General features: G+C 41.3%; 1 protein-coding gene across 1 annotated transcript in view; it reads left to right on the forward strand.

Moving 5' to 3' along the window:
- SESTD1 (SEC14 and spectrin domain containing 1) overlaps positions 1-25,866 on the forward strand; it is a 1,957,182-nt gene that overhangs the window by 1,271,221 nt on the left and 660,095 nt on the right. The window contains exon 14 of the mRNA XM_044075265.1: positions 23,945-24,139. Coding sequence (XP_043931200.1) covers positions 23,945-24,139 — 195 coding nt within the window. The remainder of the gene's footprint in view (positions 1-23,944; positions 24,140-25,866) is intronic.

Consider the following 25,866-nt stretch of genomic DNA (forward strand, 5'->3'; position numbering starts at 1 on the left):
CACTTGGAGAGACTGTAACAAAAATGAGACTATTTTAAATGGGATACTACCCCGATGACAGAAACTCAAAAAAGGTATTTTGAGCTGCTGCAGGTTGAGTTACCCTCTCCATCAGCTATCCCACCGGTTATTTCTGCATACTTAGGTGCATTTACATCAGTATCTAAAAACCGTGACTCTCAACCGCCTGCTCTCAAAGAGACCTGATCACTTCTACAAGGTCCCTGGCAAGCACAAATTTGTACTGAAGGCCCCCTTGGCTGACCCCTCAGTGATAGCTGTATCCCCAGACAAGCCTCTGGACTTGTTCCTTCCTCGTCACTTTTACCTTCGGACAAGGATAGTAAGGTAATGGACAGGCTGGGCAAGAAGACATGCACTTCCTCCACCCTAGCTTTTAGGGCTATTAATTACCAAACCCATATGGTAAAATATGCCCTGGATTTGGTATCCCAAGCTACAAGCCTACTGTCCTTCTTGCCTGATTCTCCTAATAAGACAGATATAGCATCTAAACTGTCCTGGCATCTCAAGTTGCTAGGCACCCGATTAGATGCAGTTATGATGCAGCAGAGGCCTCTGCTAGATCTGCCACATCTGCATCTGTGTTTTGCAGATACTCATGGCTTAGGCTCCAGCCACTGCCTGAAGACTTAAAATCCAAAGTTTTGGATGCTCCTCTAGACCATAACCTTCTGCTTGGGAAACAGTCTGCAGAACTGTTTAAGAACTTACAGGAGAAGAGCAAGGAACTACAGGATATCAAACACCTGCTTGTCTCCCCAATACCAAATATTACAGGAATTACCCTGCAAAGACTATCTTATGTCAGGAGAGCCCCCACTTCCACTCTTTCAACTTCCAAACATAGGAAATGGACAAGGAGACAATCCTTTCCCAGGACAGCCCCTTCTCAGTCCACCTACAGAAAGCCCTTTCAAGACAGAAATAATAACAATAATGCGTGACAGCCTAGATCACCTCCACCTCTCATCCGGCCTCTCTCACTGTCTGCCCTTCTGGAAAGAAGTCACCTCAGACTGTTGAGTTGTGGCAATAGTGGAAAAAGGATATTTTCTGTCTAATGAAGCAAAACCCAGACCTTAGGGCAGGGCATTCCCTTCCCACCCAAAAAAATAGCTTCACTTCATCCCTCACATTATCCAGGATCTTCTTACACAGGGAACCATAGAACCTGTTCCACCAGGTCAAGAAGAAGGTTTCTACTCCAGGTTATTCCTGATACTAAAAAAGGATGACCCTTAGAGGCCAATCCTGGATTTATCCTTCTTAAATCTCTTCCTGAAAGTTCCCACCTTCAGGATGCTATCCCTCCAAAACCTGCTTCTACTATTGCCACCCAAGGATTTCATGGCCACTTTGGACATGGAGGATTACCTCCATATTCCCATACATCCAAACCACAGGAAGTACCTATGTTTTGTTGGACCAGGTTCACACTTTCAGTTTACTGCTTTGACCTTTGGTTTATCCACTGCACCACGGGTCTTCACCAAATGCCTAGCTCCTGCCATAGCCTACTGCAGAACCAAATGCATTTGTATCTGCCCCATACCTTGACGATATTCTCATCCTTGCAGAAGGGGAAGACATCCTGAAAAAAACACATGTTGTTCTCCATGTCTCTGAGCCAGGGTTGGGATTCACACTCAACCTCGCCAAATCATCCCTCTCCCCAGCACAAGACAAAACCTTCCTGGGATGCAGGATACGGACAGACACTATGAAGGTTTTCCTTCCTCAGGACAAGGTCATTTCCCTGATCAACACTTCCAGGACCTCCTCCAGGTCAACCACTTGTCAGCCAGGAATTTCATGCGCTTACTGGACCTTGTGGCAGCCACAATACCTATACTGCCACTGGCTAGGATGTATATGAGAAATTTACAATGGTATCTAAAGTTTGTGTGGTCCCAACAAAGCCACCCTATAGACTTCCAAATACCCTTCCTGCCTTGCTTAACACAGAATTGAAGTGGTGGATTCAACAGATACAACTGAGCTGAAGCCTGTCCCTCCAACCCACCACACCAGCTCAACACGTGCATATAGATGCTTCATATCTGAACTGGGGAGATACCATAAATGGACTCAAAATGCAAGCCCTCTGGCAACCACCCCTCATGTAAAAACACATCAACGTAAGGGAGATGACTCCAGTTCAGCTAGCCTTGCAGGCCTTTCCCCCTCTCTTACAACCAGGCCCCCTACAAATCTTTATGGATAACACCACTGTTATGTGGTACATCAACAAACAAGGGGGGACCAGGTCTTACCTACTCTGCAGGCAAGCAGTGCATGTTTGTGAATTAGCCTCTCGGAACAGCATATCTCTACAAGCAGTCTATATCCCATCCCAGGACAAATACCAAGCGGATGCCCTCAGCAGATCTTTCTCTCTGCATCACGAGTGGATGTTGCACAGAGAAGTATTCCTAGACATTGTCCACCAATGGGGCACACCATAAATAGATTTATTTGCCTCCACCCAGAACAGACAGTTGAAAACCTTCTGTACCAAAGATCCCTCCCCACTAGCTTGGAGAGTGGATGCTGTCAGCATCTCAAGGAAGGGACGGTTTCTGTATGCCTTCCCTCCCTTCCCTCTCATTCAGAAAATCCTCCTGAAAATCAGGAGGACATGCCAAAAATCTTGTTTGTAACTCCTTGTTGGCCAAGGCAGCATTGGATGTCCTTCATGGATGCATCTGCAGTCATAACAAGTGGGTTGTCCTGTCGTCAGGCAGCCCTGCAGTCGGCCGGATTCCAAAGTCCGGTCGGGCTTGCTGATGTGCTCTCCACCCGACGTCATCTCTGTTGGTCTTGGTATAAAAGCATCAGCCGGCGCCATTTTCCTCAGTCTTTCTTGCGAAGCTGTTGTCGGTCGGATCCAGAGATTACTTCTACCGAATACTACTGAAGACTTCTAAAGCTAAGTACCCCGTTGGGGACTCTTTCTTGCCTCAGCCGATGTCAGAAAAAGTTAACAATTGTTTAACCTGTGGGAAACAAATACCTCATAAAGATTTCCACTCTTACTGTCTGCCTTGTTTAGCAGCCTGTTCGGCCTGTGCCTCTTTCAACCGGCGAGCGGCTTAGGGCCGGGTCGGAGCAGAACAGTTTTTGGTTCTGATTTTTTGCGTACATATGCCCGGGAAAACTGCTCAAAGTACAGCTGAACCTATTCTTACAACTGAGGCCCCTGCTACAACTCTTGAATCGACCTCAGAAATTTTACCCACTCACGGTGGTTGACTTATCAGACACCATCCCTTGGATGTCTCTACCCCAGCACGTGGTGCTGCTAGGCCTCCAGCTGCCATGTCCATTAAGGCCAAGCAGCCAAGACTACTAAAACAGTGCCTGTTAAACCCCCCACATCCAGGCCCTCTTCTAGTTCTCAAATGCTTTCTTTGGCAGAAGATTTAATTTCTTTAATTAGAGGATCTCAATCTCACCCAGACAGGGCCTCTCAGCCCCCAGAGAAGAGACCTAGGGCAGAGCCCCTGAGCCAGTGTCTTCTGATGATTCTGCTGATGAATCAGACATAACTGACCAGCCTGAGGCTCCCTTCTCCAATTTTGAAGATTCTGATGCTGAAGAATCCATTCCAACTGCTTCCCCACCAGAAGAATTCTCCTTTGGGAAACCTTGCATGCCATGCAGAACAGTTCAATGGCAGCAACAGGATTTTTCAGACTCCAGAAAAGACTTAGGACCTTTCTGCACCTCCCACAGCACAGGCCCTTAGCTATACCTCCTGTTCTCCCTGTGGTGGATGATGCTTTCAATGATGTTTGCTCCGCTCCAGATTCTTTACCCCAGCCCCTGCCAAACCAGACAGATTTTACAGGGTGCCAGATACTCATCACCACCTTTACAAGGCCCCACTTGCAGACCCAGAAACTATATCCCAGGGTCCCAAGGCAGTAGCAGCGACCACAGCTAAAACCCTATTCCTTCTGAAAGGGAAGCAAGGTCACTAGACAGATGGGGTAAAAGGTCTACACTTCAGCTACTCTCTCAGCTAGAGCTTTAAACTGTCAGTTTCACATGATACAATACCAAGAGTTTATGCTTGATCAGTTAACTAAAAACTAACCACTGATGAATCTCTTGATAAGAAATATGTATTAGAGATGGTAAATAACATACAACAGGTTAGCAACCATTCCTTAAAATGTGGCTATGATGCACTGGAGGCTTCATTTAGATCAGCCATGACAGGCACAGTGATAAGAAGGCATGCATGGCTAAAGGAACAAGCTTTACCGGATCATGTTAAAGCTAAGTTGCTAGATGCTCCTATGGACAAGACAAGTTTGTTTGGTACACCTGCCCAGCAGGTTATGAAGAAAATGGAAGAAAAGGCAAAATCTGTTCAAACTGTTAAAGATTTTTTGCAGGTTCAACCCCCAAGGTTTAGCAGGAACTGGCCTGCCAATAATTGGTCCTTTCCTGACTCCACAAAATTTCAAAGGGGCAGGAATAGCCGTTCCAGAGGCAGAAACCAATCCAGAGGAGGTGCCTACAGAGGACGACAGTGGCAAGGTAACAACAGAGGCACAGACACAGCCACTGCAACTACATCAGCACAACCACAGTGACTTAATCCTAAATCCGCCTACCAGGGAACAAATGGCAGCTCCTCTAGGCGGAAAGTTAACCTTATTTTCAAAGAACTGGCACTACATAACAAAAGACAAGTGGATTTTACAAACCATAGATCAAGGTTACCGGTTTCACTTCCACACTTTACCAGTCAAAAGAGGAATGCCAAATCTACCTCCAAATCAAAAAACAGAGGCTCTACGCCAGATAATGGAGTTAGCAAACATGAGAGCTGTGGAAAGAGTGCCAACAGCAGAACAAGGAAGGTTCTACTCCAGACTATTCCTAGTTCCAAGAAAGGAAAAAAGTTGGAGACCAATTCTCGACCTGTCCACCTTAAATACATACATCATTGTCCCAAAATTCAAAATGCTGACTCTACAGCAACTTCTTCCCATGCTGGGCAAGGAGTCTTGGCTGGTAACTCTAGATCTCAAGGAGGCATACCTGCACGCCGCCATTGGACCAATCTGCAGAAGATACCTCGGATTTCTTGCAGGATCAGAGCACTATCAATTCTCAGCATTGCGCTTTGGCTTATCTACTTATTCACAAAATGCCTGGCATCAGTAATCGCCCATTGCAGACTACAGGGAATTCAAATTTACCCATACCTGGGCGACTGCCTGCTACAAGGGACAACAAAAGCAAGCTGACAACAGATTTACAAAGGGTCATTTACTTGCTACAAGGACTGGGATACACAGTCAATTTACAAAAGTCAAGGCTGATACCATCCCAAACAAGGACATTCTTGGGCGCGGAATTGGACACAGTACAACAAATGGCATTCCTGACTGCAGAAAAACAAAAAGAACTTCCTATTTACTTCTTGGCACTAACAAAACTGAACAAGTTAACAGCAAGAAAAGTTCTGCAGGCCTTGGGCTTCATGGCATCATGCATAATCTTGGTCCCATTTGCCAGACTACATATGAGGAAACTACAGTGGTACCTAAAGAATTTATGGTCCCAACACAGACACAGTCTAGAAACAGAAATTCCACTAATTCCATGCTTAAAACAGGAGTTCCTATGGTGGGCTCAGGCATGCCAGTCAAACCCAGGCCTACCCTTTGATGTCAACCAAGCCAGACCATCACAACAGGCGCTTCAGACCTAGGATGGGGGCCCACATGCTGGACAAATGCGTGCAAGGATTGTGGACACAGGATCAACTTCACCTGCACATCAATCTAAAAGAAATGCTGGCAGTAAAACTGGCAATCCAAAAGTTCAAACCATTTCTCAAAGAGGGCCAGTTGATGATAAGGACAGACAACACCACAGTCATGTGGTACATCAACAAACAGGGAGGCACTCATTCATACCCCTATGCAGAATGACCTTGGAGCTGTGGACCCTGGCACTCAGCTACAACATTCAGTTACAGGCAATATTTGTACCGGGAAAGACAATACTCTAGCAGACATATTAAGCAGAACCACTTCGATGCCCACGAATGGAAGCTGCACCGGACATCTTCAAGACCATCTCGAAGAAATGGGGAATGCCACAGATAGACCTATTCGCATCACCTCTCAATCACCAGCTCAAAATTCTGCACAAGGACATTCCACCCACTAGCATGGAAAGTGGACTCACTCTCCTTCAACTGGAAAGGCCTAACAGCATATGCATTTCCACCTCTTCCTTTGATACACAAGGTACTACTAAAAGTCAAGGAAGAACGTCCAAGGATAATCCTGATAGTTCCAAACTGGCCAAGACAACACTGGTACCCACTACTGAAGAGCATGTCTCGAACAATACCTGATGCCTTTGATGTTAACTCAGAACAACTACAGCATCATACATCCAAACCTAAAAACGCTGCAACTGACTGCATGGAACATCACATAGCAGCAGCTAATCCAGAACTTTCCCAAAGAGTTAAAGACATTATTCTTGAAGCACGCAGACCTTCAACAAGAAGGAACTATGCTGGAAAATGGAAAAGGTTTGTCATTTGGAGTACGGAAAGAGGAAAGATGTGTCAAACATAGATATGCCTAACATTCTGGAGTATCTGGCCGAACTTCTTCATTCAGGCCTGTCCTACTCCTCCATCAAGATACATGCATCAGCTATTTCAGCAGAATACAGCTTTGATCCACCTGTTTTTCACCCTTTGCTCAGGCAGTTCCTCAGAGGAATCAAGAATGTAAAACCTCCAAGGAAACCACCATTACCAGCTTGGGATTTAAACTTTGTGCTAGAAAAGTTGACACTATCACCCTTTGAACCAGCAGCAACAGCAGACCTACAACACCTGTCATGGAAAACTGCTTTCCTACTGGCAATTACTTCAGCAAGGAGGGTTTCAGAACTACAGGCCTTAATGGCAGTGCAACCCTTCCTAATCTTCCACCAAGATAGAGTGTCCATGAGGACTAATCCTACATTTATGCCCAAGGTGGTATCCAGAGTGTCTTTAAACCAGGCAATCCACCTTCCTACCTTCTTTCCCAACCCACAAAACAGAGGGGAAAGAATACTGCATACCTTGGATGTACTGGACAGAACAAAAATAGCAGAAAGACTGACCAACTTTTGTAGCCTATGCAACAGGAAGGGAAGGAAAAGCTATTTCCAAACAGACAATCTCCAAATGGATAGGAAATTGCATACTATACTGTTACTCCTTCCATGGAAAACCAATTCCACAGAACATAAGACCTCATTCTTCAAGGGCAACAGCCACTACCACAGCCTTCGGACCTCCGTGCATACATTTGCCAAGCATTATAATTTGCCTCTATATTCCAGATCCCGAGCAAGATTTGCCACTGCTGTACTGCAAGGGATCCTAAACACACCATAATCTACTTTTATCCTCCTCCCTAGTTGGCGACTGCAGATGCATCCATGAAGGACATACTACAGTTTTGTACCTACCATAAATGTAGATGCTCCTTCCCTCTGTGGTACTGTGTTTACCCTCCTAATAGCTAGCTGTTGGGGAGTCTTTATGGTGTATTTGTTTGTATATATGTACATATATGCTTATTGTTGTGTTTACCTCTATCTATTTGGAAACATTGGCATCTATTCAAATTTTTAGCCTGCAAGATGGCTACTGGCATCTGGGGCAAGAAACACTGAGGAAAATGGCGATGCTGATGCTTTTATACCGAAGACCACAGAGAGACAGAGATGACGTGGCGACATCGCGACATCGACCCGGACTTTGGAATCTTCGACTGCGGGCTGCTTGCCTGCTGACAGGACAACCCACTTGTTATGACTGCAGATGCTATCCAGTTCGGACATCTACATTTATGGTAGGTACAAAACTGTACTTTCCCCCTTCTTCTATCCCTAACCAAGGGCAGTCACCACAAGTTGCCCAACAAGGTGGTTCTGCTTACACAACAGAAGGGAACTGTCATTCATCCATACCTGGAGATGCTCTCCCTAACCTTCTGGATGATGAACGTTTAGTCCTCTTCAGACACTGCTACACTGAGGACATGCTGTCCATCCTGCAGGAGGCCAGGAAACCCAACACAAGGAGATCCTACATTCCCAAATGGGAAAGGTTTTCCAAATGGTGTCTCCAAAGACATAGGGACCACTTTAAAGCAGATGTTCCTCTAGTCTTGACCTATGTGTGCGAGCTCATAAAATTAGACCTTTCACACTCTTCAGTGAAAGTGCACATAGCTGCCATCTCTGCCTGCTTACCATTGGGCCCTCCTTTACTCTCCAGGTTGGATGTTAAACTGTTTTTTAAATGGGGCTTGCACATTAGGCACCAAGGAAGCCTATCCCACCTCCTTGGGACCTAAACTATGTCCTAGAAAAACTTACACTTGCTCCTTTTGAGCCAGCCAGCTCTGCATCCCTGCAGATGTGCACATGGAAAACAAGTCTTACTGGTAGCCCTCACCTCAGCCAGAAGAGTCTTAGAGTTACAGGCGCTCATGGCATCCCCTCCCTACCCTGTCTTCTACAAAGATACAGTGACCATGCACACCAACCCCTCTTTCATGCCATAGTGGTCAACAAACTGTCCCTAAATCTATCCACTTATCCACCTTCTTTCCATCTCCTAAAAATGACAGTGAGAGAATACTGCATGCCCTTGATGTCCACAGGCAGCTAAGGTTCTGTTTAGACAAAACTAAGACCATTAGAAAGTCTAATCAACTCTGTGTCCTTCCATCCCAGAGCTCGTGGCAAGGCAGTCTCCAAACAAACCATCTCCTGCTGGATTAGGAAATCTATCTGCTTCTGCTATTCCTACCTTGGGAAACACTTACATCAGGAGGTGCACACTCTACTAGAGCAGTAGCCTCTTCTGGGGCCTTCTTCAAGGGCCTGAACACAACTGTCATCCTTGAGGCAGGCACCTGGTCCTCAGTACATACCTTTACCAAACATTACAAGCTGGACCATATCTCCAGATTCAGAGCAGGATTTGCAAGGGCAATCCTGCAAGGTTTTCTGGAATCCGCCACCTCTTCTTCCACCGTTCCTCCTCCATAAGATGTGGTACTCTCCCACAGTAAGATTACTGCAGTATGAGAATAGAAGGACATAGAGTAGTTAGTATTCCTTCCCTCCCACCTATCCCCCAGCATTACCTTTCTCCTATCTGTGGGGCATCATGAGGCACTCCCTAGGCCATGGTCACACTGAGCAGTCAGTTGCATTTCACCAGTCTAGAGGGCAGTTAGTTCTGTGGTCTGTGTGTGCAGACTGAAGAAAATGTCCAAAAGTGACCAGACAAACTCCGCACTACTTATTCTTTTATTCTTTATTTGTCTCAGAATTAACTGTTTGGCAAGAATTTGTTCTATCAGTGCTATTTTAATTCTATTGTAACACAGCTAGACAGATGAATAGACTAATGCACACTTAGTCAAAGACGTCACTAAGTGAAACATACTGTCCAGTTTATATACTCTTTTCAACCAATGTTATTTTTAATGTCCTTGTGACTTGTTCTGGGTTCTGTGTTATGAAAAAGTCCATGGTTATTTCATGCCCTTTTTTGGTCCTCAATGTATCTGAGGACTTCACAAAAGTCTCTCCATGTCATCTTTGCATCACTTAACCTGTCTGCACTTTATTTCTGCATCTGAAAGCCAAGAAAGTCAACTTCTTTTTTTTTTATAACAGGATGCCTTTACAGTAAAGCCCACAGCTATATGTTAATATCTAAGCTGAACATGTACAAGAAATAACTGTTCTTGCAAAGCAAGCCATATTATTTTGAAAACTGCTGTTTGGCCTTGCACATTTCCTTTCACTGTACACACAGTATATTGGGGAAAAGCATTTTAATTTACACAATATCTATCAGTTCCCACTTTTTTATTTAAGGCCCATGAAAATTGTAAGACTATTTACAACAGAGTATGATCTTCAGTACTTTGAATCCCTTGGTCTGTTGCGACATACGAATCCCTTGCATTCAATGCTCTCTATACAATGTTACATTACCAACGGCTGTTACTTGATTAATACTTTTATTAACACAAATTTTACAATGACGATAAGAGCAATTAATGTGGAAATTATAGTACCCCACCATAGACACATAGCCGCTATCACTTATCTATTTTTATCTGTTTTTATGCTTCCTTAAGCAAGCTTGTCAGCCTTGCAGTTGCACACAAGCATTTATTTCAAAATCATGTCAAGTTAACCCTTGCTTTACAAGGCAAAACCTTGTATTAGAAACAGGCATGTTTCTTTTGCATTGCATAATTTCATTATTGCTTTGGGAAAAGAATATTTAAAAAAGACATTTACAGGAAAATATGATCCTCTGTACTTAATAGCCTTTCTTCATTGTTAACAATAGTTACTTGTTTGACAGTTTTATAACACATCACCTATGTTGTATCTGAGATAGCTCCATAAGTTGCATTTGCTATCAACTTTGTAACTTTCCATATTGCCTTAGTGGCACCATACCAGTGAAAAAGTTCAGCTCCTGAAATAACACCATTTCCTATGTCCAGCTGTTTGAAAATCTTTCCCTATTTTTTTTTTATCATGAACCTCCCTCTTTTTCTGGGGATTTTTTACCATGTCCTCTGGTAACGTGTGAGTAATTCTCATTATTGGAACTGCACACTATATGTAAGAGAATTGTTCTCTTTCATCTCTTTAAAAGAAGTGTTGTGTGTTAACTCCCATGCTGTTTTTATCTTGTACTCAAGCTTTTTTACATGACCATAGTTCTTTTGAAAACAGAGCATCCCTTTTTCTATTTTCATCAACTGTAAATGTTTTTTTATGGCTGATTGTTTTACAACTCTACTTTTATAAGATTTTTTTAAACATAAAACCTGTGTGTGTAACCTCTACAGGGACTACATGTAATGGCATTTTTCCCTCTGTAAGGAATATGGCTAAAAACCCAACAATTTGACTTGTCACGTGCCTTTGCAAACAAATTTTGCATGTCCAAAATATATTGAAATCAGGTATCCGATCATGATGTTCCTGTTCTCATGATTTATTATATCTGAGTATCTCTCCCCATTTTTTCTTTGCAACTGTTTTAGATTGCCTTGTCTTGTTCATAGATTGCTATTGTTTGTTTGTCTTTCGGCTTTTCCCGGTTAGGGGTCGCCACAGCGGAAATCAGGTCCGCTAATGATTGGCAGTTGGTTTTTATGGTGTCGAGTTGCCAGCCCAACCTTCAACGAAGGCACGCCCATTCAACGCATGTCTTTCAAATGCCCACTCAACCGCGGGGAGGACATGCAGACTCCACACAGAAGGCACTCCCAACCCAAGCCGAGAATCGAACGGGAGAACCTCTTGCTGTGAGGCAGCAATGCTACCGCTGCACCACCACGGACTAGATTGCTATTATAGAAACAAATTGCTATTATAGAAACAAATTTAAAATTTTGTAAGACAGTTAACAGACTGTTACTGTACTGATACTGTTTGACTGTTAACTTACACTGATTTTTATGAACCAACATGGTGTGCTGCTTTTGCTTGCATTTTTATTAGCTGAAAAATGCTATTTGTCTAAGTTTTAATGACTCTGTATTTTACTGCCTGTATGTATTGCTGTGTATTATTACCCAGATGGCAGTTACACCAGTTTGACTAATGATGTTTTTGCTGTACTAGTTTGTTTATAAGACTGTTTGCTGTTATATTTTATGTAATACATTCTTTTGAAAATATGACAATACACTCACTGTTTTTTTTACCAATATTGATCCTGTTTGCTGTATGCATAAGCTGCCTTTGGAGACATACTGTACTTTTAATGTGGTGGTGGTGGTGGGGGGGGGGGGGTTTGACCCTCACTTGTTACTATAGAACCTTTTGTCACTTAGGATTTGTCATAGGAACTGCCTTAAATGGTACTCCATTTCCAGATGTAGATGTGGACTTGCATACCCAACATTTAATTGCATTGTTTAGTTTTGCATATACCATTTGCACTACTGTAAATGTATTTGCTGTATTTGTATTAACTTTACACTGTATCTGTATTAACTTTACTTTAAATCTGTATGGCTGTAGGTTATGTCTGTGTTTATTCTGAATCTGCCCTGGCTTATTAAACCAGTAAAGTTTTTTTTGTCTTTTGCTGTCCCCTTTGTTTAATTAGTTAACATTGAGTTTTGTATACTAACATTGTCTTTCATTGCTTTAAAAGATCCCTGTACTTTGCTGCCAACTGATAACCTGTGTTTTGTTAATTTATTGCTGTAATGCCTATTGCCTACCATGATCTGTGTTTTCTTTGTATTCCCTAGGGTATACTTTCTTTTTAATGTATCCCTCTGTGTTTGTTCCTGTGATTGATTGTCCCTTAATGTATTTTCTTTATCTTGATTTCTTTCCCTATTTTTGGGTTTTGAAGAAGCACTATTATCCACATAGATACCCTTTTGTATTGGACCTTTCTTCCATTTTTTTGTAATATGGACAATTCTGTTTAATGTGGCCTATTTTTTTTTTTACAAGTAAAACAAATTACCTGTTTTTATGAACTTTGTTGTGTATCTGTCTGTAACCCTGGTGGAGCAGAAGCTGCTCGTGTTTCCCCTGTGTTTGTTTTTTTCATCAGACCATGTATTACATGCCCTTCCTTTCACCACATAGTCTACAAGCTGTTTTTGTGTATTTCCTATATGCATCTGCAATACTGCATACTTCTTTTAAACTGTCTAGCACTCTGGCTTAATCTCAGAGTCTGTATCTGTCTGTTAGGCAGAAACTGATTTTAAAGCTGAATCTGCATTTTGCAGAATGTCATTAACTGTCTGACGGAATTGCTTTAACATAACATTTTGCCTGACCAAAACATTTTTTTTGTCATGCTATTTAGACTGTCTGTAAAACAGTTACGTGAGTCTAGACACACCTGTTTTAGCTGCTTGCTTTGCTTTGCCATTTGCCAAAGCATTTACTGTAGTCTTTCCTGTATATTTTTTGTGTGCTTTTTGATTTTGACAGTACTAAACTTTCCCTGTAAATCATTTTGAGAATTAATGCCCATAACTCTTCGTACTGGAGCATGTTTTAGGGGTTTGCCAACACTGTTGATGATTTACCTTTCCCCTCCTGACCCAAACTGGCATGTGTAAATGCAAAAAAAAATTTAAATAAAGCATTATTTTAAGTAGACCACACAGTGTATGTCAACCATTGTTTAAATGCCAACATATTGAAACAAAATTATTATTTTTTTTTTGTCTTGCTACTGAGACAGAGTCTGTAATAAACAAGACTATTGAGCTATGTCAGAAGGAGACATAACTGTCATTTCTGCTGAACCCTGCCCAATGTAAACCTTCCGGGGTTTCTTCTAACTGTATTGCCAGTTTAACCTCTGCAGTTTGTGCCCTTAGTAAATGTTGTTGGGCTCTGATTGTTATGTTAAACCAGAAATGTCATTATGTAAAGTCTGAATGCTATGCTGAGTCTGTTCCTCTAAATGGTATTATTGTCCCTTACTACTGTCTCTAGGGAAACTTTGAAAAGCTGTGAAAACTTTTTCTTTAAAAGGTTAATATTGATAGTATACTGTACTATGTTAGAACTTTCTTCTGTTTGTGCTATGTAGTCAATTACATTACTAACAATAATTACATACACTTGTACTGTATGCGATTTAGGTGACTGCAGAAGATACATTTAACTGTTGTATATGTGAAGAACTAACAACGCTAGAATCAAACAGATTGTTTATCAGAATAGGATATATCTTATGGTATGGCTTACATACTAGACTCCTGTGACAAGATAGACAGAAGTTTGGAAAGTTACTTCCACATAAAAAACAGTCTTTATGAATTGCTGTACATTTTGTGTGTGGATTATAGGCATTTATACATTTACAAACAGAACTGTTATCTAATGTCTGAACATCAAACATTTCAGATTTACATTTCATGTCTGACACAGAAGGTTAAACCATGTAAGTTTATATATACAGTATGTGGGCACTGTAAAGTTAACTTGCATCCATGTTATAACTGTGACGAAAGTACTGTAATTTATGCAGAAGACAAGCAGGTGATCAGGCTGAAGTCAATCTGGAAAAGGACGGAGTTTCTCCACAGAAGAATTGTAGGTGGTCCGACCAAGGACACCTTCCACGGCGGTGCTCTGTGTCCACTAACGAAGTAGTGGAACTGGAACTGTTTCTCTGTTAAAACACTGGAACTGTCAGTCTGTTGAACTAATCTAGTAAGTAGTAGGGATCCCTCTGTAATATTAACTGCTGGTAACAGATATAAGGTCACAGCCACTGGCCAAGGCTCGCCACTGAAGAAAATGTCCAAAAGTGACCAGACAAACTCCGTATTATGTATCTGTTATTCTTTGTCTCAGAACAAATTCTTGCCAAACAGTTAATTCTATCAGAGCTATTTCAATTGTATTATAACACAGCTAGACAGATGAATAGCCTAATGCACACTTAGTCAAAGATGTCACTACTAAGTGAAACACATTGTCCAGTTTATATACTCTTTTTAACCAATGTTATTTTTAATGTCCTTGTGACTTGTTCTTCTGGTTTCCGTATGTGTCATGAAAAAGTCCATGGTTATTTCATGCCCTTTTTTGGTCCTCACTGTATCTGAAGACTTCACAAGTGTCTCTCCATGTCATCTTTGCGTCGCTTGACCTGTCTGCATTTTATTTATTTATTTCTGCATCTGAAAGCCAAGAAAGTCAACTTCCTTTTTTTCGTATAACAGGATGCCTTTACAGTAAAGCCCACAGCTATGTGTTATTAATATCTAAGCTGAACATGTATAAGAAATAACTGTTCTTACAAAGCAAGCCATATTATTTTGAAAACTGCTGTTTAGCCTTGCACATTTCCTTTCACTGTGCACACAGTATATTAGGGAAAAGCATTTTAATTTACACAATATCTATCACAGACGTCACATTTACATGTGACGTCCCACGCACTAGCAGCAACCAGGCTTAAGGTTTTGTATAGGAGGACGTTTGGGTCGCTTGAGGCGGAGGATCCCACAGTAAGAATACTGCAACATGGAAGAGAAGGATATCTATGGTTATGGTAAGATTTTACACAACTATTCTGTCTCCTTCTACCCTAGGGCCCTAGAGAAGGAAGTAACTAAACAAACTATCTCAACATGGATTTCCAAAGCTACCTTTTGCTACAAACACCATTGGAAATCCCTGCAAGGTATTGTCAAAGCACACTCCACCAGGGCAGTGGCCTCCTCAAGGGCCTTCTTCTGGGGTTTGGATACTTCCACCATGCTGGAAGCAGCCACTTGGTCTTCAGTGCACACCTTTACCAAACACTACAAGTTAGACCACATTTCTAGTGACAGAGCTGGATTTGCCAGGGCTATCCTACATGAATTCCTGGAGAACTCTACTTGACCACCTCCCCCTTCTTCACAGTGAGCTTTGGCACTCACCCATATGTGATGAATACTGCAACATGTGACTAGGACATAGAAAAGTTGTGTAAAATCTTATCATAACCAGGACATCTATGGTTATGTAAGATGTTACACAACCTTTCTATGTTTGTTGTATTTGCAAGTCATTAATATTGGTAGTACTCTTGATATCAGAGTTAATATCTCATGAACAGTACAAGTGTACACCAGTGCGCACATACAATTGTAGTAAAAAATGCTACAAGAAGGCACTTACATACTGAGCTGTACACCTTTGTTTTTTTTTTTCTTGGAGATATGAATATTACCAATACTTGTGTATTAATAGCAGTATGTGACAAATGGGACCATTGGCCATTAGCTGTCAAGATGGCATGTGTAAGCCAGCATGATACATCAAAAATGCACAGTGAATCCATTACTGTAGGGTATAAAGCTCTTAAGAAACTGAAAAAATGTTTGTGTAGAAGATTTTAAAAATTAAAAAAATATTTTCCATATCTTCGTTAGTAATGCAAATATGGTGGGTGACAGTGCCAGGTTTGGGGTCTATGCATCGGTGGATGTCAGAAAATAAAAAAGAAACAAAATTATGTTGTGTAAGATAAATTTCTCTAGAGATATAACTGTTGTAGATGCAAGTTATGAATATTAACAAGTACTAGTATTAATATTAATTTCTCAATAGTGGTAGATTTTTTCAATGAACAAGCAAGGTGGCATTTCCAAGGTGGCATGATTTGGCTGGCATGCACAATGAAAGTATTACTGTGGAATGTGCAGGATTTGTAGTGTTGAAGAAAGTTTGCTGAACATTATAAAAATATTACGTTTTCCATATTTAATCATTCAAAAATTGAGTGTGACACTGCTATTTTGGGAGTGGCATATCAAAGCAGTGGGTGTTAGTAAAAACAAACAACAGTATTAAAATGTGGTGATTACTTTAAAAACATGCAGAGATATAAATGTTTGGTGAAACAGTTAAGACTATTACCAATGTTTTCATAACTGCATTAATATTGTAAAAGGTATGTGACCTGCAGGCAAACAAATGCTGCTGTTTTATCTACAGCGTTATGGCACCCAATTCTGCCACTCATAGTTTCTGTCTAACATGCACAGTTTTGTAGATTAGTAGTTTTTTTGAAATATTCTAATACTATGCGTAATTTACATTAATTGGGTAGTATCATAGAACAGCAGTATGAATACCCACTCTTGTCATACAAAAGCATATGTGTGTTGTTGTTGTCTTTCGGCTTTTCCCGGTTAGGGGTCGCCACAGCGGAACTCCGGTCCGTTAATGATTGGCAGTAGATTTTTACGTGTGTGTATATATATATATATATATATATATATATATATATATATATATATATACACACACACACACACACACACACATACGAGGGTCATACTGCTCAACGCTAGAAGACTAAATCTCAACATGCACTTGCTCGAAGCACCCCTTAAAATGGAGAACATCGACATTTGTGCTCCTAAAGTAGTTATCCCCTGCATTATTTTTAGTTAATAGTGGAAGTGATGTACATACTCACAGGGACGCTAGGTATTAAATTCCCCTCACCTCTTTCTCTTCAATTCCCATCTCCCTTAATTAGATACTGATGTAGTTATTTAAATGTGAACAAGATAAGCTGAACAAGTTAGTTACATTCCTGACTCCCCTCCATAGCATTCTAATACCCATTTCTGTACTAATATATGCTGGGATTGTTAAAATAATACTGCATAACAGTTCATTTATGCTGTATAGCTGAGTGCAGTCGACTATTTGGTGAAGTTCTGACCCTTACCTGCTTACAGATAATTTTTTTTTTTGCTCGTCCGTGTGGTCAGATTCTACCCACTCCGTTCACTCTCGCTCTGCTTGGGCTGACTCTTCTGCCCTTATCTTACCCCCAATACCAACCCACCCCCACTATACCTACATTTATTTTAACGTGTCCGTGTCTACCAAACCTAACTATCCAATCACCAGCTGCACTGCATAGCCATCCACAACTGACTCACTAAGTACCTCCCTTCCCTACACACACAACTAAATTACTCCTACCCCCTACTTCTCCCATCAAATCACCTCCCTATTTCAAATGTTTCTAATCATACACTTTCACACTCATCCCACTAAAATACAACTCTCAACAGCCTAAGTCCCACAATGTTACTCTTTTACACTTCTCACCTAATTCTCCTAATCCCAGCCTTTCTTCTAACATCCTATCACAGTCTAGCAATCACAAAAATGTCCTCTTCCACCTGTGCATTCCCCTGTTCACCCTACACTACCTGCATAGACATTGCCATAGGACCAAACCTCTTTAATACCACCAGGACAGAATTCTTTGCTTACAGATGTGCACATCAACTCATTGCTCCCTGTCTAGATAATAAATACACTAGACTGACACTCAAACACTTAATACCCATTCCAATATATAACATCAATACCCATTCCAATATATAACATCTCTCGTCAGACTGAGTGGTGACATCCACCCTAATCCAGGCCCTACAACCTCTCAACAAGAACACCACACACCACCCAATATGCAGTCCCATAACATTACTAACCTACCCCACAATGGATCTGACCTTTTACTTATTAATATGAATCTTAGTGGCCTAACAAACAAAATACGCAATTTTCATGCTTCCCCCTCTCACTACTTCCCCTAACATAGTAGTTTTAACTGAAACCTGGCTAAAACCTCACATAAGTGGCATTGAAATTTTAACCCCAGGCTATAACATCCATAGACTGGACAAATTGCACAAACATGGTGGAGGTATAGCTATAATTTATAAAAATACACACTAACTAGAATGCTTAGAACCAAACCTTCCAGGACTCAATAAGGCTGAGATATTATTTACCTGTCTGGAAGTTAACCCCAATAAATATATAACATTTATAGCAATCTACATCCCTCCTGGTAACAGTCTCTCCATGACTGAGGACTTTCTTCACTGTTTCCTTAACATTTAATCAGGAAATCATAATAATAGGAAACTGCAGTGCCAACTGGTTCACTTCTAAGTCACATAACCCTCAAACTTCATCAACCTGTATGGATTCCCTCAGACAATACAATCCCCAACCAGAATAGACAAGAACAGTAATACAGTCAATTCTGGATTCTGACCAACAAACCCTCACAGGTCTATCAGTCAGCCTGCCTCCCTGATCGCCTCAGCGACCATCTACCTACTTACCTACTTAAGACAGTGTTTACACCCAAAAAAAATGTTATATACTGACAAATTTGCAACAAAAAACATTCTCACCTCATACTTTTATATCCATCCTCCAGTACTGTGACTGGTCCCCACTAAAAGTACTCCACTTAGACTCCGCCGTACAATACTTTAACAACAAATTCTTAGACAAACTAAACAGCCTAGCACCATCTAGAAATGTCAGGGTAAAAGCTAACTGTTCACCATGGTTAACAAAAGGCATCAACAGTTTCTCAAGCGTAGAGATAAAGCTCGGACGCAATATCAGGCCAACAAAAAAGAAACCACCCTAGATAACTACCAGTAACCAAGAAATTAAACAAAAAAACTGATCAAGAATGATTAAAAAAACATATTACACTGTCATCCAACAAAACACCAAAACAAGCCTCAAAAGTTCTGGTTTGATGTAAAACTACTACTACCACCTGGGCATTCCTCAACACCAATTCCCACCATTGCAAATACTACAGAAAGAGTAGCTACCCAGTTTAATACACATTTTATCAACTCCATACTATCACTATCTAATAATAACAGTAGTGCTCCACTATCCATACCTAATAGAGCTGAGGTAGCTACCAATAACGTCTCCATCAAGCCTGTCCAAACCAGCACCATCCACATCCCTCGCTGCTGATAAATTACCTACTGAATACCTAAAACTGTCAGCCGATGCTATCTCTTACCCTGTCTCTATTTTGATCAACTGATCCATCATATAACAATATGTGCTCAAGTGTGGAAAATATCCTACATCATCCCGCTACATAAAGGTGGAACCTGTACAGAACTCTAACTACAGGCCAACAGCAATATTATCACCACTATCTAAAATTCTAGAAAAATATATATACTTAAATCTCATAAATTATCTGGTACACAATAACATACTAACCAATACCCAACATGGCTTCTGAGCCAATCTTAGTATCACTACCACCGTTATATGTTTTGTCGCTAACACAATCAAGGCATTTGACAGCATCTCCCACCATTAGGTCCTCAAACTCTCAACCCTAAAACTAAGCCAAACTGTCCTCAAATGGTTTCACAACTACCTATCTGGCCGCCAACAAGCTGTCAAAAGGCAATGCGAACTCTCCTCCCTGTTGCTTTCACAGTAGGCATTCTGCAGGGTTCAATCCGTGGTCCACTCCTTTTCACTATCTTCACCAGAAAACTCCACACTGCTACCCATCTTGCAACTATCATACAATACGCAGATGATTCCACTCTCATCTGTGCTGCACCTTCCCTTCCATATCTCCAAGATATTACCCAACAATCCTTCTCAGCAGTGGAATCTTGATTCTCTAACTATCAATTAATTCTCATTCCCAGTTAAACTAAGCTTTTGCTCTTTTCGAATAGCAAGTCCCATGACTCTCTATCCTCCTTTCTCATCCATTCACCTAAAATACCAAAATTGATCCTGTATCTTACACAAAACTGCTTGGAGTCACTATTGATAATACCATGAAATTCGATAAACATCTATCTCTAATCATTAAAAAGGCCCACATAAAACAAAGCTGTCTATACAAAGTCAAGCCATACCTCACTAACTTCACCAGACAGTCTAATGCCAGGACCCACGTACATTCCACCCTGCGATACGCCTCTCCTATTTTCACCAATCTTAAGAAAACTGACCTAATTAAGCTAGAAGCCTTCTACAAGATTGTCAGATTCGCCACTAACTCAGCAAATAGATCTCACCACTGTATTGCTCTTTGTCAACTGAGCTGGTTAGAACTACCCAATCTCTTATCCTTCACCTGAATTACAACTGCCCATACATGATATACCAAACTGATAAGTGCCCAGCACTTCAAGATTGAGATCTTCTGACAAATTCCTGTTAACAGTTACAAAATCTGAAAACAGTTTTGGGGACTTGCTCTACTCCAACAGTGTCAACAGGGCTTGGAACTGTATCCCTCAACCTATCCCAACTGCTAAAAATCCCTCAAAGTTCAAACAACTTCTCAAGACTCACTTAGCTGACAGCTGGCACTGCTCATGCACATCCCCTGGCTGAACTACCACCACTCTTACAATCTCACTCTCTCATCAGTACCTCTCTCACTTCCTTAATAAAACTTACCATATACTTTGTCACATTCTCAGGGTCCTACTCTAATCTGATATTCCTGTCAAACCTTCTCACATTACTCCCAACGTAAACATGCCTTCTAAAAACAACCTCTGGGTTATGCTGCTAAATGCTAGGAGTCTAAACCAAAAACTGCACTCACTGGAACCAGTCCTCACCTTGGCAGATGCTGACATTTGTGCAGTCACTGAGACCTGGTTTAAGGCTGTGGAGAGCACCCTAGCTATACCAGGTTACATTTCCATCCACACGTTCAAACCACAAAGTGAAAGCATGAGAATTAAAGGAGGTGGTGTATCAAAATTCATTAAAGATAAATACACCTCTAGATTGGTTAAACAGCATGATTCCCTTGAATAACTTCAGATGTAGTTGACTGTAGGTAAGACCCCTCTTCAGGTCACTGCCAGCTCTAGGAAACCCTTCATGAATCAGGACATCCACTCAGCCTACTTGGCTGTACTTGACTCAATCAAGATACAACCAAACACTCTTGTTTAGGGTGATTTTAATTACCTGTCCATTGACTGGGTAAATATCCGTGTTCTAACTCACTTGCCCAAAGTTTCCTGGACTTCGTAAAATCCAGTGCCCTAGACCACCTGGTTGACAAACCCACAAGGGGCTCAAACATCCTAGATGTGGTGCTCACCAATATGGGGGACTGCTGCATCACCCCCAGTGTGTGGTTATCCCTGGTGAGATGTGATCACAAATTAGTCTCGCTAGAAGTATAACATAACCCCCCCCCCCCTTAGCAACAGTTAGATTAAAACATTTCTCCAAGGCAAATTACAACCTCTTATGTGACAGCATAAATATCTTTATAGCTCCTCCCCCATACACCAGTGCTTTATATGAGCACCTGTACAATTCTATTGACTGGTGCCGTACCTGATAAAACCAAATCAAGATCTTCAAGGAAAAACAAACCTGCCTGGTGGACAGCTGCCATTAATAGGCTATACAATAGGCGAAAGAAATTGCTGTCTAGAAGTAGGAAAGGAACTGTCTGAAAACTGGAAACACTGAAAAAACAAGTAATCACCGTGGTATCCCTGAAGTCTCAACAACCCACTAAACAAGTACAGTGGGTCCAAAAATAAACTAGTGTAAGAAACTTCACTGTGTGGAAGATTTTCAATCCATATATATCTAGTTATTCATTGTATATTAATCAGATCAGATAATGGTAGTAGAAGTAGCGAACTTAAACTCTTCCGAAGTCAAAAAAATATATAATTTGAAATATTGCACAGAATTATGAAGTATTCGAAAGTAATCCAAGCAGGGTAGGCAGTCTGTTTCCAGTCGAAAATTCTTTATTAAGTACACAGACAAGAGATCCAAGTAAAGCAAAAATAACAGAGTAATAGTTTTCTCACAAGCCTTCTAACTGTATATATGCTTTTTATCAGGCAAGGGAGTGGTTTATTGTGCTGTAAAACAAAGTGTTATTGGTGTACATGTTAAATTCACATCCCTTCCCCCATCAGTGTGACATTCGAGCTGGTCCTGTCCTACTTTTTAGCTGTCATAATAATATAACCCTTATGTACTTTAAATAAAATTAATAATGATGTGGTACCTCTAATTTAACCAGATTATTAAGCAGAGTGGTGCTGCGGTAGCGTTGTTGCCTCACAGTAAGACGCTGTCTGGTTCGATTCTCAGCTAGATCATCTTCTGCGTGAAGACATGCGTGAATGGACATACCTTTGTTGAAGGTTGTGCGGCAGAGCTGGCAACTCGGTACGTAAAAATCAACTGCCAATCATTAGCGGACCGGAGTTCCGCTGTGGCGACCCCCAACCGGGAAAAGCCGAAAGAAACAACAACAACAACAACAACAAGTCTGTGATTTTATCCAAGACAATATACTACTTGGCTGGAAATATATAAACCTTAGACCATTTGGCAATCAAAAAATATATATAAATATATACATATACACTTTGCATGCAAAAAAATCCATTGTAAAAATTATATTCTATTTTCATAACCTATTGTTAACAAAGATCACTTTTGTCCTTCTAGACTTCTTCAGGTCTATGTACAAGAACCCTAAAAACTATGTACAAAAATATTACCCTGTGAACACATATGTAAACTTGGCTAATGTATAATTTATTCATCATACCGTGGGTCTCAGGAAAAGAGAGAGAGTGTTTGTATGCGTGTGTGAAAATTTGTTTGTACAGAAATGCACAATCTGTTTGACAACTTTCTGTCTGGATCCTGGCTGGAAATGAAATCCTCAGCCCAGCTTATTAACAGTTAATTGAAAGAACTGGTGTGACAGACTTAGTTTTAACTATTCAGGCTGAGTGAATAGCAGAAGCAGAATTAATTTATTAGACTATAGCACACTCCAGGTTCTCCCGTTCGATCCTCGGCTGGAGTGCGGGGAGTGCCTTCTGTGTGGAGTGTGCATGTCCTCCCCGCGGTTGGGTGACATTCGAAAGGCATGTGTAAATGGGCGTGCCTTCGTTGAAGGTTGGACATCGAGCTGGCACCTCGCCGTTCATGAAAATCTGCTGCCAATCATTAGTGGACTGGAGTTACGCTGTGGCGACCCCTAACTGGGAAAAGCTGAAAGACAAACAACAACAACAACACTCCAGGTTCATGCTTAGGATTTGAGCATTGCATAACTCCTTAGTGGAGACCATCACTGTGTACGCTTATTGTTTATTATCATAGGCGACATAGCTCTGTCTTCTCAGTGGAGAGCATCATTATTGATACTTATTTCTTATTATTGTAGGCGGCATAATGCAGTCTGTGTGCTGAGAGGGGACAGAAGGGCAAGCAGGGCTCCTGTTGTCACATTACATCATTATAGATCTGGAAAATTGCTTTGGTTGAACAGTGCAGACTTACTTATTTAATTTTAAAGGTAACAGAAGTTGTAAAAGCGTGATCTTCATTATTGCTGAATTATACTATGGGATGGTAAATTAAAAGAAAATGCATAATTAGCATTGGTTTTGGCTAGCAGTTTTACATATTTGTTGATGACTTGTGCTTAATCCTTCAGGAGTGGTTTGCAGTCTATGTTGAACTTAATCAACAACTTGCTGCATTACTGAATGCTGGTGATGAAGAAGACCTTACAGAGCTGAAGTCTTTGCAACAACAGCTGAGTGACGTCTGCTACCGCCATGCAAGCCAGCTGGAATTCAGACAGAATCTTTTGCAAACAGCACTTGAATTCCATGGAATTGCTCAGGATGTAAGTTCCCTTTCTTAAAATGTGTTGAACTTAATTGTGTATTGTTATTTGTTGTATGCATTTTCTTCTATTAGCCTGCATGTTGATAATGATAGAAACTGTCAAGTTAGTAGGCGGTGTGGGACATTTTAGCTGCTGGAACAGAAGTTCTCTTTCATTAGTTGCACATTCAAAGATAATACGTTTTATAGGTATCTGATTCTTCATTTGCATAATTCATTTATACATTATTGGCAGCTAAAAAAGAGACAGTGAGTCTTATTCACCTGTGTATTGTAGCTATGTCCTACAAAGCTGGTCTTGTTCATAGGTTCATAAGTGTGTACTAGGCCAACGGCCCTGGAGCCTTTGCAAGCCCAGCCCAAACTAAAATTGCCCAGGCACCGTGCCACCCAATGTTAGTTCACAGTGCTCCTATCAAGTAGGGCAACTGGAATGATCCCTGGGGTGAACGTTCTGTTACCCACCCAGTCGTCAAGATTTCTCTTGAAGAGGGCCACCGAGGTGCTCTGCTTGACATGAATGGGAATCTTATTCCAGAGTATGGGCAGTCTTTGGGAGATGAACCTGTCCCTCCATCATGTTCTGTTAATTGTGGTAATGAGGTTGCAATCTCTGTAGCGTGTGGCACGAGGGGATTGGGATGTCTTTAGATGTAGCATTTCAAGTAGGGCTGGGTCGGACATGACTTTGTAAGCCAAGCAGAGATCACCTCAAAGTAGACGATAAGAGGCTGAGAACAGCTAAAGTTTCTTGAGTCTGTTCATGTAGGACATGTGTTTAAGGCTTAGGATCCTTTTTGTGAGGTACTTTTGTGGCCTCTCCAGCTGTTGTAGGTGCCTGGTCAGGTACCTGCCAAACAGGGTGTTATATTCGATGATTGGTCTAATGAGGGATGAGTAGAGAGTGATGATGACCTCTTTCTTCCTGGATGCGAAACCTTTGATTGTAAGATGAGCCATGTAGAAGAACCTTCTGAAAACAATGACAGTGTGGTGGTCAAAGGTGAAGGTGGCTGTCGACCTGGGTGCCCAGATCTCTTATGGCCCCTTCAGTGGGCTCTCATCAATGTGGTAATTCATGTATCCAAGACTGTTTGTAAGCATCTGAGTGGTGCCAAAGTCTGCTCTTCAATTTTTCCCTTAGATCTGCTAGTTCTCTCCTCTCCTGTACTTTTATTAGCTTATTGGTCTAGCACTTTACCGGACTTCTTGTAGCAATTGTTGTAGCACACAAAAGTGCTACCAGCACTAAACGTTCTACAAGGAAACAGCTCCAGTACTTATTATTAATGTCCACCCCTCCAGGGATGTCTAAATGTCAGTTCCCTATGCTTTCTCCTATTAACCTGGTGAACTTTGGCATCCTGAGGCAATATAGCATCTGCCTCATGTACACTGACAACCCTCTCCTCTTGCGTCCCAACACTTAGACTTGTGAGAGATGCACTTATATATCCAAATTGGAAGCCATGCACTCTACAGCCAAGACTGTAATAGCTGGTCAAGAGGAGAAGGTCAACACTAGCACCACACCACATGGAACACATAGCCCTCCAGAACACTCACCAGGACTGCCTTCACATAAAAACACAAACCACACACCTACCTTTGTGGAGGCTCTCAATAAAAATCTACCCAAACAGCAGAGACCTCCAAGGCAGAAATGCACTCAACCACCACAACACAACACTAATCATGAAAAACATAACTCTCCTACACAGTGTG

This window comes from Protopterus annectens, chromosome 6.part0 (genome assembly GCF_019279795.1).
Source record: "Protopterus annectens isolate FY-2018-M chromosome 6.part0, PAN1.0, whole genome shotgun sequence".
Lineage (NCBI taxonomy): Eukaryota > Metazoa > Chordata > Ceratodontiformes > Protopteridae > Protopterus > Protopterus annectens.